The sequence below is a fragment of the Amblyraja radiata genome, chromosome 3 (assembly GCF_010909765.2).
Source record: "Amblyraja radiata isolate CabotCenter1 chromosome 3, sAmbRad1.1.pri, whole genome shotgun sequence".
Taxonomy (NCBI): Eukaryota; Metazoa; Chordata; class Chondrichthyes; order Rajiformes; family Rajidae; genus Amblyraja; species Amblyraja radiata.
In genome coordinates, this window is record NC_045958.1 from 116449983 (window position 1) to 116468481 (window position 18499).

Here is an 18499-nt window from a genome sequence, read left to right on the forward strand (position 1 = left end):
CAAGTACAATTCAGCTTGTACAGAATTAATAATTAGTCAAAACTCTGCCACTCGCTGCCATCTGTCGACTCTAAGCGACAAGATATTCTGGGAAGCTTGGTGCATGCAGCCTTTCAATCTTAAAGCCATCTTCTGATGGACGGTCTTGGGAGTTCCACCTCAACATCAAATCCAGAGACCACTGAAGTATCAGATTATTTCCAGAAGTTGGTCCATATTTCCTTCCGGTCTGGATATTTTTGAAGATAAAGAACTTCTTAATGTTCACCCTGTTCGCTTCCTACCAGTGCATCGGGTGAATTAAAGACTGACTTCACAGATCTCCAACCTCCGCAATCCTTTTTTTAGTTCTTTATTCTTGGAGTTTACCAGTTTTACATTCAGCTTCCAGATATCATTGACAGCCTTCTGCTCTTCCGTAGATGAGAGTCATCCAGCACAAGGCTGTGATTAGAGGACACAAGAGTGACATCTGGACACAAACAGAATGTGCCCTCAGAATGAGCTATATGATCTCACCGGGTGAGTTGGAATGATGCTAAATCCAGAGTAGCTAAAGACATTGCACAGTTTGGCATGATGCACAAATACAAATATAAAAAAAAACATGACGTATAAATGACTTGGGATAAAAACGTACACAAGAGGAAGAACACCATCAGGAATGCATCATAGGAGACTGTGGAAGTGACAATGTCAGGGTTATCTAAGTGACAAAGCAAGATTGATGAATAACTGAACTTCCATGAATCAAATCATGCTGCTTCAGCCCTCCCTCAAGTATGGATTTCTCAACTTCCAAGCACACCTGTCCCTGAAAACACCATTGCCCATATTATCAATGGTCACCAGGCAAGAGTTTAATGAATGAAAATTATTCATCGATACATTATTCTTTCAGCCGTAAAGTAATGACTAACTGCCTTTTGCTGAGTCTGAGATGCATCGGCCAGTGAAGCCATATCACTGCACTGTGAAATAAAAATGGTTACATTTGCAGTTAGGATAACTTAAATTAAATTTCTTTATTTATATAGCACATTTTTAGTCAACTTGCATTGACCCCAAAGTGCTTCACATAATTACATTCACACACACAGGCAAAGGTGGGTGAAGTGTCTTGCCCAAGGACACAACGACAGTATGTACTCCAAGCGGGATTCGAACCAGGTACCTTCTGGTTGCCAGCCGAACACTTAGCCCATTGTGCCATCTGTCGTCCGCACTTGTGGAGATCCTCTGATCAGGGTTTTAATGGTTGGGAGGGGGGGGAGGGGAGTTGGGAGCAAATATCACTCTCTATTTCCCTTTTCCTCTCCATCCCTCATCCCATTTTTTCTGCAACCTGAAACAAGTTAAAGGCCTGTCCCACTTGGCCGTCATTTACGCGACAGGCCGGTAGTGACTGACGAGCGAAAGTCGCGCACGTCATCATGCGTCCGCACAGCAGTCTAGAGCGCGCAACGTCATTTGAAGATAGCCACAAAATGCTGGAGTGACTCAGCGGGACCTGCAGCATCTCTGGAGAGAAGGAATGGACGATGTTTCGGGTCGAGACTCTTCTTCAGTCTGAAGAAAGGTCGCGACCCAAAACGTCACCATTGCTTCTCTCCAGAGATGCTGACGGTCCCGCTGAGTTACTCCAGCATTTTGTGTCTATCTCCAATTATCTTGGCCCTGCTCTGGGAGTAGGAGTGGGGGCGGATCCGGATCTGCAACGGCCGTGAGCCCCAGGCCAAGCTCGGCGATCACTTGCCTGCTTCTGCTGCTGTTGGAGGTGAGACGTTGCGCCGTGCCAGGGTGTCCCACTTGCCCGTCATTTACGCAACAGGCCAGTGGCGCGCGAAGATTTCGTCCAGAACGAAATCCTGGAGCGCTGCGCGATACCGCACGCAACTCCACACTCCACCACGCCACTCCATGCGCCCGTCCCGCGCTACCCACACGCGTAAATGGCGCGCAATTGACAGCCAAGTGGGACAGGCCCTTTAGTTTATCCCTTTCACATGCAGCCTTTCACAGGTGCTCACCGTCTAGTGATAGTGATTCTGTTGAAGGAGACGAGCCCATTGTTTGAAACAATTCCTCAGACTGTGATCTGTTCCTGGAAATATAGCCATCCGCTTCCGTCTCCATCGACTCGCCAAGTCTCCTACAAGAACAAAAAGAGACAATTGTTCCAGAGAAGTAGAATGATTTAGAAACTCGACTTCATGTTCGCCGGAGATACACTCTTTACAAAAATTGTGTTTACCTGTCTACACTGATACTTGAAGCACTTTTTGACAGTGGCTGATGTTGTAGCGAGGCTTCTCGTTTGAGAGCAGAGATTCCAATAGGTAAAGAGAATGATGTGTTCAGTGATAGTGACGAAGCATCCTTAAGTGAATTAGCTATTGAAACAACAAATAATTTAATAGTTTAACACTGAGCAAGTCAGGCAGTTAACATAACTACAGCCCTAGCAAACAACATAATTGACTAATTTGAGACCATGGACAGTCTGATACAATATCTGTAATTGACTGTAAATCTGTAGAAGAATAACATTTGAGTACCTGTGTAATCTTCAATAGACAATAGGTGCAGGAGTAGGCCATTGGGCCCTTCGAGCCAGCACCGCCATTCACTGTGATCATGGCTGATCATCCACAATCAGTACCCCCTTCTCCCCATATCCCTTAACTCCACTATCTTTAAGAGCTCCATCCAACTCTCTCTTGAAAGCATCCAGAGAACTGGCCTCTACTGCCTTCCGAGGCAGTGGATGCCACAGATTCACAATTCTCTGGGTGAAAACGTTTTTCCTCAACTCTGTTCTAAATGGCCTACCCCTTATCCTTAAACTATGACCCCTGGTTCTGGACTCCCCCAACATCAGGAACATGTTTCCTGCCTCTAGCATGTCCAAACCCTTAATAATCTTATATGTTTCAATAAGATACAGGAAGAACCGTGGAGGATTCCAGCTGTTAACAGATCTCTCTTACTATTGTCCACCTAAAGCAATGTTGTGAATGGACTCATTTAGAAAACATTGAATGTTGATGGCCGTAGACACTGGGGGCAGCAGGTGCTGGAATCTTGCATTGAACACAAAGTGCTGGAGTAACTCAGCAGGTCAGGCAGCATCTTTGGAAACCAGTTACTCCAATACTTTGTGTTCTACGAATGTTGATGTCCTGTTGTTCCTCTAAGTCAACTGCTTTTATCTTCTCTTGTGATATCTACGCAGCCATACTTTTGGCAATGTTTCCAGATCATCTTTATTTTCATATAACATATGTAAAAAGCATCCTAGCTTTCACCTCGTTGCGAGTAAAACAATTAAAAAATATAGAGAGACAGAGGGTCACATAATGTACAAGTCCATGGATCCCTCTAGATGATAGTACAGATAGTTAAAGTGCTGAAGAAGGCATAAGGGATAGGTACACAGAAATGCTGGAGAAACTCAGCGGGTGCAGCAGCATCTATGGAGCAAAATTCGTAAACATTTTGTCTACTCCACTGCGAAATCTCCTCAAGGTATGCCTACTTTGAAATTCTTAAACACAAAGGCATAAGGGATACTTGCACTCAATACCGGTGAACAGAATATAAGAACAGAGAGGTGATGGTACAACTTTATCAAACTGTGGCCTGGCCACAGCTAAAGTACTGCCTGTAGTTCTGGTCACCACATTACAGGAAGAATGTCATTGCACTGGGGAGTGTGAAGAGGAGATTAAACAAAATAGGCATAAAAAGCTGGAGTAACTCAGCGGGTCTGACAGCATTTCTGAGGTAAAGAAATAGGTGACGTTTCAGGTCGAGACTTTCTTCAGATTGAAGAAACGTCATCTATTCCTTTTCTCAGAGATGCTGTCTGACCCGCTGAGTTACTGCAGCTTTTTGTGTTTATCTTCGGTTTAAACCAACATCTGCAGTTCCTTCCTACAGATTAAACAAGATGTTGCCTTGGGGGACCATGCATTCATGATGAGAGGCTACATAGTGTTAGGTTTGTTTTTCTCGGAGCAGAGAAGGCCAAGGGGAACTTGCTTGAGGTGTACATAGTTATATGAGGGATAAATATGGTAGATGGTAAGAGGTGACTAAAACTAGAGAGTACAGGTTTGCGGGAAGGGTTATGAGATTTAGTGGAGGTGTGGGAAGGATTTTTTTACCCAGACAGTGGTTGAATCTGAAACACACAGTAACATAGTACACATGACCTAGATGTCTGAATCACAAGCCTATATACATCACAATGCTTGTCTGAGCCAGCATACTTCAGACCAGCATACCTGTGGAGAAGGATACTTCAGATCAGCATACCTGTGGAGAAAACAGATAGAGCAAGAAGCCAGCATTACAGGTCCCTACATCTGCATTTCTGATCCTGATTGTAGCTCATCTGTTGAAACTCTTGTTCACACAGACAAAGAAAATTAGCCCTATCACCCAATTACCACTGCCATTAATTTTCAATCTACATTGTCAACAGTCCTCGACAGCGATATACACCAAGCACGAATATTCTCTCCTCAAAATGTGCAGCTTCTGTCATGAATGGAAAACAATGTGAAAAACAGGAAAGATTGAAGCGGTGGTGGGGATTGAATGTTATGGTTTTCTGTGGCTGTTTTATTCCAGCCTAACTGATTAGCACAAGACAATGGCCAAGGAAAATGTCAGAGAATGCGATTTTGATGGGTAGATTTAATTTCACACCATTGATGGATCTATTTCATACTTACAATGCATACAATGGGCTGCTTTGCCTTTGGAAACTATGTGATATTTGTCTTGAGGTTTCTGTTGAAACATAAATTACAAGGAGAGAATAAAATAAGGTAGCACAGTAGTGCTGACAGATGGAGCCATCTGCATAACTGCTGGGCATTTACCCATTTTAATGACACCAGGCCCATGAGTCCCCACACACACACACACACACACAGGCAAATTCCGAATCCTGATCCTTACTGCCTAACAGACAATGCTGCATCTTCCAGTCTGCCCCATCACTGGACTCCCCAAGAAGTCAAGCAACAAAGCTCATCGTGCGAAACATCAGCATCTAAACTGGGAAAACAGATCCTTGGGTACTGGGTCAGACTCTTCCAATTCCTTTTGTATCATTTTAGGGCCGTTTCATGATTTTGATTTAATCAAATGGATAGGAATGAAATGGGCCGAGAAGGAGTTCAAAGGTTCAAAAGTTCTTTATTGGTCATACACCATAGGTGTAGTGAAATGCTTGTTGCCAATGCAGCACATAAAAAAAGAATACAGACTTAACAATAATAAAGATATTTAAACATAAAAAACATCCCCCCACAATGGTTCCCATTATGAGGGAAGGCACAGAGTCCAGTCCCCATCTCATGTCTACCCATAATCGGGCCTATTGAGGCCTCCACTGAGGCCCGATGTTCCAGGCCGTTCTCGCCGGGTGATGGTGCTCCAGCGTCGGGAGAACCCTCTCAGCGGCATGGGACACCTGGAACGGCCGCCTCCATATCGGAGCCCCACCACTGGCGATCTCGGCGAGAGATCCCAGGCTCCCGATGTTAAAGTCAGCGCCGCCGCCCGCGGCTGGCCGCTCCGCAGACCCGCAGCTCCGCGATGTTTATCGGCAGGCCCAGCATTCCGGAGCTCCAGCGAGGCGACCCGGGCAAGGCATCGCCCGCTCCGCGATAGCGCTCCAGCGCTGCGCCGCCGCCGAAGCCGAGGTTCTGGGCGGTCCCCTCAGGAAACGCTGCTCCAGGCCCGCTGGTAGTCCGCGAGGACAGGTTGAAGATGCTGCCCGGAGAAAAGCCGCCTCTCCGACCAGGTAGGGACCCTGAAAAGTAGTTTCCTCCTTCCCCCCTCCCACCCCCCACCCCCACCCCCACATAAAAAAGAATAGAACTACAAAAAACAAAACACTAAAACTTTTAATTTTTTTTTAAAAGAGTGAAAAAACGGACAGCTGCAGGCTGGGCAGCCATACCATACAGGACGCTGAGGGTTGAGGAAGAAATATGGACTTTAAGGCCTTCATGGTGGGGGATGGAGGTGTCGAATGACTGAACATCTGTAGTAAAGATGATGGAGTGGAGGCTCGGAAAGCAGAATAGGGGCTCCGGGCTCGGTGCTATCTCCTGCATAAATGCAGAACTCGTTAACCTCACCACCGCCTTCCATCCTACACTCAAATTCACTTGGACCATCTCCATCCCCATCCCCTTTCTTGATCTCACCGTCTCCATCACAGGAGATAGACTATCGACTGACGTTTATCACACTGACTCCCACAACTATCTCGACTACACTTCTTCCCACCCTGCTTCCTCCAAAGGCTCTATCCCCTACTCCCAATTCCTCCGTCTGCGCCGCGTCTGCGCCGCATCTGCGCCCAAGGTGACGTTTACCATGGCAGGACATCCGAGATGTCCTCATTCTTTAGGGAATAGGGGTTCCCCTCTTCCATCATACAGGAGGCCCTCACAAATGCCTCTTCGGTTCCCTTCGAGCTCCACCCTTGCTCCCCCTCCCCATAGTCGCAAAAGGGACATATTCCCCCAGTCCTTACCTTTCACACCATCAGCCATCGCATACAAAACATAATCCTCTGCCATTTTCATCACCTCCAACGGGACCCCACCTCTAGTCACATCTTCCCAACTCCACCTTCTGCAGAGACCGTTCCCTCCGCAACTCCCCGGTTAACTCATCCCTTCCCACCCAAACCACCTCCTCCCCAGGTACCTTCCCCAGCAACCGCAGGAGATGCAACACCTGTCCCTGTACCTCCTCCCACGACTCTGTCCAGGGACCCTGACAGTCCTTTCAGGTTAGGCAGAGGTTCACTTGCACCTCCTCCAACTCATCTACTGTATCTGTTGTTCAAGATGTGGACTATCATACATCGGTGAGACAAAACGTAGACCGGGTGATCGTTTTGCTGAACATCTTCACCCTGGAACTACCTGATCACCCAGTTGCTACACAGTTTAATTCCCCTTTCCATTCCCACAGTGACATTTCTGTCCTAGACCTCCTCTATTGTTAGAGTGAGGCTAAATGCAAAGTGGAGGAACAGCAACTCATATTTTACTTGAGCAGCTTACAACCTAGGGGTATGAATATTGATTTCTCTAACTTCAAGAACCCCAGCATTCCCTCTCTCTCCAGTCCTCCTCCACCCAAGGCACAACTAGCTACAGCTATCAATGACCTGTCCCCTTTATCATTGTTACTTTTTTCCTCATCTTTCATTCATTGTTCTATATCTCTCTACATCTCTCGTTTCCCTTTCCCGTGACTTTCAGTCTGAAGAAGGGTCGCAACCCAAAGCATCACCCACTCCTTCTCTCCAGAGATACTGCCTGTCCCGCTGAGTTACTCCACCATTTTGTGTCTTGGGCCACACACAGGCAGATGGGACTAGGTATGGTGGGGGTATCTTTGTTGAACAAGTTGGGCCGAAGGGTTTTTTCTGTGCTGGATGACTATATGACACTAAATAAAGTACATTTTTGTAATTTTAGGCTATCCCATTTCACAGACATTTCAGCCCAAGTACCCCAGTGCAACCTATGCAGAATTTTAAAGATCATCTTTAAGTTTTCACATTTGCATTTCATTACTTTTACACTTCAACAAAGGTTAAAAGGCTCAGCAGTATATTTCAAATGATTGTTTGTGATTTAGAGGTAAAACCACTGGTGCTGGTGCTCCCATGTTTTTGTCCTTCACAGCAGTTGAGGTCACAAGAGGGTCTACGTGTGTGACTGCACTGCATATTGTAAGTGGTGTACACTGCAGTCATGGCATATAGTAACTTGTTATGATTGTGGAGAGCTTATCAATCGATTAGACCTCATTTGATGCCACTTTGCCGTGAACAATGTTGAAATTGTTACATGAGGCTGGATCTATTACCCTCCAGGCAAGTTATGATTATCTCATCATCCACGGATATGTGTATTGAAGGAGATTTTGGGTCGCTGGGAAAAACTCAATCACAGCAGCAAACCTACTCTCCGACTTGCATTGACCTGAAACATCACCCATCCTTTTCCTCCAGAGATGCTGTCTTACTCCAGCACTTTGTGTCTATCTTTTGCATTGAAATTTATGACTTCTACAGTTAAGGTTCTGGTCAGTGGTGACCCCTCGGATCGTGAGGACAATGTACATATGATCTGGATAAACCACCAGGTCAGCATAGATATAGTGGAGGTGGAAAGTACTTAGACCACTGGGAACTGTTCTTAGACCACTGGGATCTGTTCTTAGATCACTGGGATCTGTTTTGGAGTAAGAGGGAACTGTACAAAAGGGACGGATTGCACCTTAACAGGTGGAGGACCGGCATTCTGGCAGGCAGGTTTGCCACTGCGACACAGGTGGTTTTAAACTAAATAAGGGGGGTGGGGGGTCAAATGGGATAGTCAAGGACGGAGTTAAAGGGAAAGGGAGTAAAGGGATAGTTAATGACCGCAGAATTAACGGGAAAGAAAGCTCACAAAGGGATAGGAGAGTATGGCCAAGTGTAATAGGGATCGATGTGAATGGTGAGATGCGTAAGGAATTCAAAGTATTGTATATGAATGCGTGAAGTATAAGAAGTAAAGTAGATGAGCTTGAGGCTCAGTTAGTTGATATGACATTGTGGGGATTACCGAGACGTGGCTGCAGGAGGATCGGGCCTGGGAACTTAATATTCAGGGTTATACATCCTATAGAAAGGACAGGCAGGCGGGCAGAGGAGGGGGGGGGGGGGGGGTAGCTCAGCTGGTGAGGGATGGAATTCAGTCCCTTGCGAGGGAAGACATAGGGACTGACGAGGTAGTCACTGTGGATTGAGTTGAGGAATTGCAAAGGCAAGAAGACACTAATTGGTGTTATCTACAGACCCCCAAATAGTAGCCCGGATGTAGGGTGTAAGTTGCAGCAGGAGTTAAAACCTGCATGTAACAAAGGTAATGCCACTGTGGTGATGGGGGATTTCAATATGCAGGTAGACTGGGAAAATCAGGTTGGTTCAGGACTCCTGGAAAGAGAGTTTGTAGAGTGCCTCCGAGATGGATTCTTAGAGCAGCTTGTAATGGAGCCGACCAGAGAAAAGGCAATTCTGGATTTAGTGTTGTCCAATGAACCAGATTTAATAAGAGGTAAACTCGAGGTAAAGGAACCGCTCGGAGGTAGTGATCATAATATGATTAGTTTTAATCTGCAATTTGAGAAGGAGAAGGTTAAATCGGAAGTGTCAGTGATGCAGTTCAACAAAGGGGACTATGAAGGCATGAGAGGGGAGCTGGCCAAGGTAGACTGGAAAGGGATCCTAGCAGGAATGACAGTGGAACAGCAATGGCAGGAATTTCTGGGCATAATCTGGAAGACGCAGGATCATTTCATTCCAAAAAGAAAGAAAGATTCTAAGGGGAGTAGGAGGCAACCGTGGCTGACAAGAGAAGTTAGGGATAGAATAAAACTAAAAGAAAAGATGTATAACACAGCAAAGAGTAGCCGGAAGCCAGAGTATTGGGAAACTTTTATAGGACAACAGAAGGAAACAAAACAGGCAATATGGGCTGAAAAGATGAAGTACGAGGGGAAGCTGGCCAGGAATGTAAAGAAGGACAGTAAAAGCTTCTTTAGATATGTTAAGGAAAAAATAATAGCAAAGTCAAATGTGGTTCCCTTGAAGGCAAACACGGGTGAAATTATTATGGGGAACAAGGAAGTGGCAGAAGAGTTGAACAGATACTTCGGATCTGTCTTCACTAAGGAAGACACAAACAACCTCCCAGAAGTATGGGAGGACAGAGGATCTAAGGGGGTCGAGGAACTGAAATAAATTTTCATTAGGCGAGAAATAGTATTGGGTAGGCTAATGGGACTGAAGGATGATAAATCCCCTGGGCCTGATGGTCTGCATCCCAGGGTCCTCAGGGAGCTGGCTCAAGAAATAGTGGACCATTTTCCAATGCTCAATAGATTCAGTTGCTGTGGATTGGAGGATAGCTAATGTTATCCCACTTTTCAAGAAAGGAGCAAGAGAGAAAATGGGGAATTACAGACCAGTTAGCCTGACCGGTGGTGGGAAAGATGCTGGAGTCAATTATTAAAGAGGTAATAATGGGGCATTTGGATAGCAGTAAAAGGATTAGTCCGAGTCAGCATGGATTTATGAAAGGGAAATCATGCTTGACTAATCTTCTGGAATTTTTTGAGGATGCGACAAGTAAAATGGATGAAGGGGTGCCAGTGGATGTAGTGTATCTAGACTTTCAGAAAGCCTTTGATTAGGTCCCGCATGGGAGACTGGTGACTAAAATTAGAGCACATGGTATTGGGGGTAGGGTGTTGACGTGGATAGAAAATTGGTTGCCAGACAGGAAGCAAAGAGTAGGAGTGAACGGGTCCTTTTCAGAATGGCAGGCAGTGGCGAGTGGAGTGCCGCAAGGCTCGGTGTTGGGGCCGCAACTGTTTACCATATATATTAATGATTTGGAAGAGGGAATTAGGAGCAACACCAGCAAGTTTGCGGATGACACAAAGCTGGGTGGCAGTGTGAACTGTGAAGAGGATGTTAGGAGGTTGCAGGGTGACCTGGACAGATTGAGTGAGTGGGCAGATGCGTGGCAGATGCAGTATAATATAGATAAATGTGAGGTTATCCACTTTGGTGCCAAAAACAAGGGGGCAGATTATTCTCTCAATGGGGTTAGGTTAGGTAAGGGGGAGGTACAGCGAGACCTGGGTGTCCTTGTACACCGGTCACTGAAAGTTGGCGTGTAGGTACAGCAGGCAGTGAAGAAAGCTAATGGAATGTTGGCCTTCATAACAAGAGGATTTCAGTATAGGAGTAAAGAGGTTCTTCTGCAGTTGTATAGTGCTCTGGTAAGACCACATCTGGAGTATTGCGTACAGTTTTGGTCTCCTAATTTGAGGAAGGACATCCTTGTGATTGAGGCAGTGCAGCGTAGGTTCACGAGATTGATCCCTGGGATGGCGGGACTGTCATATGAGGAAAGATTGAAAAGACTAGGCTTGTATTCACTGGAGTTTAGAAGGATGAGGGGGAATCTTACAGAAACATATAAAATTATAAAAGTACTAGACAAGCTACATGCAGGAAAAATGTTCCCAATGTAGGGCGAGTCCAGAACCAGCGGCCACAGTCTTAGAATAAAGGGGAGGCCATTTAAGACTGAGAAGAGAAAAAACGTTTTCACCCAGAGAGTTGTGAATTTGTGGAATTCCCTGCCACAGAGGGCAGTGGAGGCCAAATCATTATATGGATTTAAGAGAGAGTTAGATAGAGCTCTAGGGGCTAGCGGAATCAAGGATATGGGGAGAAAGCAGGCACGGGTCATTGATTGGGGACGATCAGCCATGATCACAATGAATGGTGGTGCTAGCTCGAAGGGCCGAATGGCCTTCTCCTGCACCTATTTTCTATGTTTCTATGCTTCCACTGGTGGGAGAGTCAAGGACCAGAGGTCAAAGCCTCAGAATTAAAGGTTGTTCTTTTAGAAATGAGGTGAGGAGGAACATCTTTAGTCAGAGGCCAAGTCAATGGATATTTTTAAGGCAGAGATAGACAAATTCATGATTAGAATGGGTGTCAAGGGTTATGGGGAGAAGGTAGGCAAATGAGATTAGGTGGCAGAGATCAGCCATGATTGAATGGTGGAGTAGACTCGATGGGCTGTATTGCCTAATTCCACTCCTATAAACTTGTGAACTTGTGAAAAGATGCCAATTGCCAACCGGCAAAATTGGCTCACGAAGTGAATTGGTTTGAGAAGATTCTTCACAGACCCAAGCTCTTATATTCCTAAATCACTGCCTATACTCACGGGATGCTTGATTTTGGTACACGTAGGGGCAGAATCTCTGCAACTTTTGTGAACGTTCATGGAACAATCTGAAAACAACAACAAAAAACCCATATTCAGCAAAAAACAAAAAAAAGTAAAAAAATTACAAATGCGGGAAGTCTGAAAACTTAAAAAGCACAAAAACATAACATACCTGTCGTAAAAATATAACCCAACTTTTAACTCAGCTTTTCCCTCATATACTTACAGTGCATTTCTAATTGCCTGTTTATATTTTTGTTATCATTATTTTATTCATTAATATTGTTATAGGTCAGATATTCTTTTTAGGCAGTCCCTCGGATTCAAGGTTACCTTGCTTCCACTACAATTCTGTGAATTCAGAAGTAGCTGATGATGTGCAAGAGGAGCTTGACAGAGCAAATGGATGAATGATATAAGAGATTATTATTCATCCCTGCAGCTATTTATGATGGGCTCACAATGCTATTCTGGATGAATGCTATTCTGTCCATTCATCCTATCTATTCCCCCATCATGATCTTATACACCTCTACAAGATCACACCACAGCCTCCAGCGGTCCAAGGAATAAAGTCCTAGCTTTCCCAGCCTCTCCTTCAAGCTCAGGCCCTCAAGTCCTGGCAACATCCACGTCAATCTTATCTGCATTCTTAACAACATCCTTCCTATAGTAGGGTGACCAAAACTGAACACAATACTCCAAATGTGGTCACAACTGTAACATAACATCCTCTACTATCCACATCACCTCTACTTTCAGTCTGAACAAGGGCTCCGACCAAAAAACATCATCTTCTCCTTTTCTGCAGAGATGCTGCCCAACCTGCTGAGTTACTCCAGCATTTTGTGTTTTCCTTTGATGTTATCAGCATCTGCAGTCCCTTCCTCCACATAGCATCCCAACTTCTACACTCAATACCCTGACTGATGATGGTCAATGCAACAAAAGCCTTCTTGATCACCCTGTGATGCCACCTTCAAGGAACTATGTAACTGCACTCCTATATTCATCTGCTCTAAATCAACCCCCAGGGCTTTGCCATTCACTGTGAAGGGCCTGCCCAGGCTTGACTTCCAAAACTGCAACACCTCGCAGTTATCTGCATTAAACTCCATTAACCATTCCTCAGCCCATTTGCCCTGATGATCAAGATCCTGCTGTAATTTTTGATAACCATCCTCACTATCTACGATACCAGCCACTTCAGCGTCACCTGCAAGCTTACTAATCGTGCTTTGTTCCTTCTCACCCAAATTGTTGATACAAACCGCAATGGGCCCAGCACCGACCTCTGTGGCAAAACACTAGTCACACTTCTCCAGTCTGAAAAACAACCTACCACCATCACCATCTGTTTCCTTCCATGAAGCCAATATCCAGTCCGCTAGCTCTCCCTAGACCCCATGTGATCTAACCTTCCACAGCAGCCTACCATGTGGAACCTTATCAAATGCTTTGCTCAAGTCCATATAAACAACGTCTATGGCTTTGCCCTCATCTGCCTTTTTTGTTACTTCTTCAAAAAACTAAAACAGATTTGTAAGACATGATCTCCCACGTACCAAACCATGCTGACCATCCCTAGCAGAGTCAGGGGATATGGGTAGAAGGCAGGAACAGGGTACTGATTGTGGATGATCAGCCATGATCACATTGAATGGCGGTACTGGCTTGAAGGGCCGAATGGCCTACTCCTGCACCTATTGTCTATTGTCTATAATCAGCCTGTATATCCAAATGCATAAATATCTTATCCCTCAGCATCAATGTAGGGCTCATGGTATATGGATCCCAGGCTTTTCCTTGCAGCCCTTCTTAAATCGATGCACAACATTAGCCACCCTCCAGTCTTCCGGCACCTCACCCATGTCTAATGATGAATTATCTATCTCAGCCAGGATGCCTGCAATCTCTTCTCTCTCCACAGTGTCCACAGATATCGGATCAAGGCTGGGAAATGTATCTATCTTTATATGCCCTCGGACATCCACCACCGCTTCAACTGTAATAGCCAGTCTGTCCTGAAGTCATCTCCATTAACTGTCTCAAGTACCCAGTCTTCATAAGTTCATATTCATAAGACATATGTCTATCTTCACTGAGGAGAAATATATAGCTCGAAGGCCTGCCTCTATTCTTTTATTTCATCTTTTCTTGGATGGGAGAAGGGGATTCTGGCCAAATCATCTGTTCCATCAAACAGAGAGTTGCATATGAATTACTGTGACTTTTCCAATACAAATACAGCATTTTAAATCTTGGCCTGATTAAAGTTAACATTGGGAAGTTGCATATGATGGGGTTGTGAGATATATTGATCCTACTGGGTCCAAACTCATTACATGGAATTCTGACCTAAACCATCATGCCTGTTTGTAATGTTGACCTCATAAACACAAATGTTTTCTACTCACTGGAGCACTGCAGAACATCTTTTCCACTGACAATCTTGTCACAGACCAAGCAGTGCACTGTCCCTGAAATAGCCCCTGCAACAAAGTGATGGGCATTGTTCCACTTCTCTTTATCCTTGGTATCCTTGTGTTTCCCCTGTAAAAATATATGTTGGAAATAGGAATGAAATCGCGCAGAGCTAGATTATGCATTAGAAACATTTCTACACAAAAAAAATCGATTTTCAGAGTTTGTAATAATGTCACTCAATAATGCAGGACAACTTTGTATATAGAGTCATACACCATGGAAACAGGCTCTACAGCCCAATTTGTCTGTACCAACCAAGCTGCCCCATCTAAGGTATTCTCATTTTCCCACGTTTGGCCTATATCCCTCGAAACCTTTCCTATCTATGTACTAGTCCAAGTGTCTTTTAAATGCTGTTGTAGCATCTGCCACATCTACTTCCTCTGGCTCACACCACTGTGTGGGGTGGAAGATTGCAACCTTCACGTGGTCCGCCCTGTTTCGACTAATGCAATCAACTCGACGTGCACAAACGGAAGATCAAATAGAACAAGTTGTCCAACAACTTTAGGCTGTGCACGCCACACGAAAGAAGAAGAACAACAACACTGTGTGAAAATATTGCTTCACAGGTTCCTATTAAATCTTGTTCCTCTCACTTTAAACATATGTCCTCTTGATTTTGGCTCCCCTACCCTGGGTTGAAGACTCTGTGCATTCACCCTATCTGTCCTGCTCAAGATTTTGTACACCTCTATAAGATCACCCCTCAGCCTCCTGTGCCCCAAGGAATAAAGTTCTAGTGTGTAAGAAAGAACTGCAGATGCTGGTTTAAATGGAAGGTCGACACAAAATGCTGGAGTAACTCAGCGGGTGAGACAGCATCTCTGGAGAGAAGGAATGGGTGACATTTCAGATGGAGAGGAGACGAACGTCTGAAGAAGGATCTCGACCCGAAACGCCGCCCATTCCTTCTCTCCAGAGATGCTGCCTCACCCGCTGAATAAATTTCTAGCCTGCCCAACCTCTCCCTGTGCCCAGGCCCTTAAGTCCTGGCAATATCCTTGTATATCTTCTCTGCACGTTTTTTTTACTGGATAGCACACAAACAAAAGCTTTTCACTGTATCTCGTTGCACGTGATAATAAAACTAAGCTGTATTCACTCAGCTGACCCATGCCCAGCTACTATTTCAACAACTTTATGCTTACTATCACAATGTACCTCCATAAATTCTCTAATTACTGGTGTGTGACAATACCAAATCCCGAGGCTTGGTTTTCATCCACTCAACTCAGCGCACTTCTCCAAACATTCAGCATGGCCCCGACATTGCTTTGCATGGTCCAAATCCAGTGATGTTGAATCCATGATGGTGCAGTGTATATGACATTTTTCATACTTGTCCTGTCCACAGAAATGTACTTAACCCAGACCCATTTCAAGGCTTCAAATGTTTAGGAAGGAACTGCAGATGCTGGTTTATACCAAAGATAGAGACAAAAGGCTGGAGCAACTCAGCGGGTCAGGCAGCATCTCTGGAGAGAAGGAATTGGTGACGTTTTAGGTCAAGACCCTTCTTTAGTCTGACTCTGTCCCTGACTCCCTCTCCCCCGACTCTCAGTCTGAAAAAGGGTCTCGACCCGAAACGTCACCCAGTCCTTCTCTCCAGAGATGCTGCCTATCCCGCTGAGTTACTCCAGCATTTTGCATCTATCTTCAAGGCTTCAAATATAGTATTGAAATTATTGTCTCCATTTTCAGTTACACAACGTCTTCTGCAGTGGAAATGTAATTGATAACCAGAAACAAGCACACGAGTTCAATGCAATTTCAGTGCATTCAATTCCTTTTGCCTGGGGTGTTTTGATACCTTGAACAAAAGTCACCCAGTCCTGAAGAAAATAAATTAGCCTCCATGAATTTACCATTGGTCACTTTTCATGGGAAGCAAAGAAATTTGAATGAATTGAGTCACGAAAGTGCAGTTGGCCGAATAAAGAACTTATTGGTTATGAACTTGCCATCAGCAGCCAGCACCCATGCTAATCACTGTCCACTGTGGCAAGTTTATTAATGATTCCGTATCTGGGAACTGCGGCATTAGAGATTTATTGCCTGCCTCTAACTACCCTTGAGAAAGTGGTTGTGGCTCACCTTCTTAAATAAGAATGGTCTTGCTGAACCTAATCCCACAGAGTTGATGAGTAGGGAGTTCCTGTATTTATGTCAGGTCGGGGGGGGAGTTCCCCCCTGCTCCATGGTCGGATAGTCGGCGACTAAACTGTCTCCCCCACCTGGTTTCCCAGGTGAAGAGGGGGCTGTGGACCTCCAGCAGGACCAAAACAAGACCTGTCAAAGGGCGGATGTACTCCTATCGAGCAAACGGCCATCCACACTTCAGTAGAATTTGCGATCATTGTCGTACATAGCATTGTAAGGCACCGTGCCGAATGATGTTTTCAACAATGATGATGATGATGATGGTATTTATACCCTGCATTGAAAGGCCAGTGATATATTTCCAAATCCGGAAGTGTTCCTGCATTCCTGCTGCTGTTGTTTCAATTTGGTAATATTGGTGTAGTGGGTATGACTTCAACCATTGGAATGTTTTCCTTGTGATACCCATTGATTTGGGTAGGAGAAGGGGACCAGTACTTAACTCGTTCTTCTGACCCAACACAAGGGCATAATGAAGGGATTAAAAAATGTGGACATTTTGTGGCCACACATGAACCTCGAACATGCTGGTGCAAAAATGCCAGCTATTCCGTGCCTTACATATAGGTTTAACAAATACCACAAATCTTCTGTAGAAGATTTCCACTAGTGGGAGAGTCTCGGACCAAAGGCCATACCATCGGAATTCAAGGAAGTACCTTTAGAAAGGAGATGAGGAGTAATTTCTTTAGTCGGAGGGTAGTGAACCTGTGGAATTCATTGCCACAGACGCCTGTAGAGGCCAAGTCAATGGATATTTTTAAGGCGGAGATTGACAGATTCTTGATTAGTAAGGGTGTCAGGGGTTTTGGGGTGAAGGCAGAAGAATGGCATTGCGAGGGAAAGATAGATCAGCTGTGATTGAATGGCAGAGTCGACTTTAAGTTAGTTTTGGTTAATTTAGAAATACAGTGCAGAAATAGGCCCATCAGCCCACCGAATTCACACCAACCAGCGATCTCTGCATACTAACATTGTCCTCCATACACTAGGGACAATTTACAATTTTACTGAAGCCAATTAACCTACAAACCTGTACGTCTTTGGAGTATGGGAGGAAACCAGAGCTCCCGGAGAAAACCCACATAGGCAACGTGGAGAAAGAACAAACTCCGTATAGACAGCATCCATAGTCAGGATTGAACCCGGGTCTCTGGCACTGGAATGCCCCTGTCCCACTTAGGAAACTTGAACGGAAACCTCTGGAGACTTTGCGCCCCATCCAAGGTTTCCGTGCGGTTCCCGGAGGTTTTTGTCAGTCTCCCTACCTGCTTCCACTACCTGCAACCTCCGGCAACCACCTGCAACCTCCGGGAACCGCACGGAAACCTCGGGTGGGGCGCAAAGTCTCCAGAGGTTTCCGTTCAGGTTTCCTAGTGGGACAGGGGCATAAGGCAGCAACTCTACCTCTGCATGACCGTGCCGCCCCTTGATGGGGCGGTCCAATAACTCATGAACTGCTGAACTTTTGGAAAATATGAAGTCAAAAATTGATGCAGGTGGTGTTATAGGAGAGCTGTTTTCCTTGATTTACAAAAAGCCTTTGATACTGTGAACCATCAAATCTTGATGACCAAACTGTCCTATTTTAACCTCTCTTTGAGCACGATGAAATGGATTGAGTCATATATGGTACAGAGAGAACAATGTGTTAGAGTGCATAACAGTAAATCTGCAACTTCTAAAAACCCTCTTGGTGTACCTCAAGGTTCAATCTTGGGACCGTTATTATTCAGTCTGTACATTAATGATCTACCAATTGGGACGACAGATGGCACAATGGGCTAAGTGTTCGGCTGGCAACCGGAAGGTAGCCGGTTCGAATCCCGCTTGGAGTGCATACTGTCGTTGTGTCCTTGGGCAAGACACTTCACCCACCTTTGCCTGTGTGTGAATGTGTGTGAGTGATTGGTGGTGGTCGGAGGGGCCGTAGGCGCAGATTGGCAGCCACGCTTCCGTCAGTCTGCCTCAGGGCAGCTGTGGCTACAGAAGTAGCTTACCAC

At 45.2% G+C, this 18499-nt stretch overlaps 1 protein-coding gene across 5 annotated transcripts in view; it reads right to left on the reverse strand.

Moving 5' to 3' along the window:
* arhgef28 (Rho guanine nucleotide exchange factor 28) overlaps window positions 1-18499 on the reverse strand; it is a 170323-nt gene that overhangs the window by 114446 nt on the left and 37378 nt on the right. For all 5 annotated transcript variants that reach the window (XM_033018665.1, XM_033018662.1, XM_033018660.1 and 2 more), the window contains 5 exons: window positions 14264-14399; window positions 11844-11911; window positions 4743-4800; window positions 2255-2393; window positions 2031-2152 (listed from right to left, as the gene is read on the reverse strand). In XM_033018665.1, coding sequence (XP_032874556.1) covers window positions 2031-2152; window positions 2255-2393; window positions 4743-4800; window positions 11844-11911; window positions 14264-14399 — 523 coding nt within the window. The remainder of the gene's footprint in view (window positions 1-2030; window positions 2153-2254; window positions 2394-4742; window positions 4801-11843; window positions 11912-14263; window positions 14400-18499) is intronic.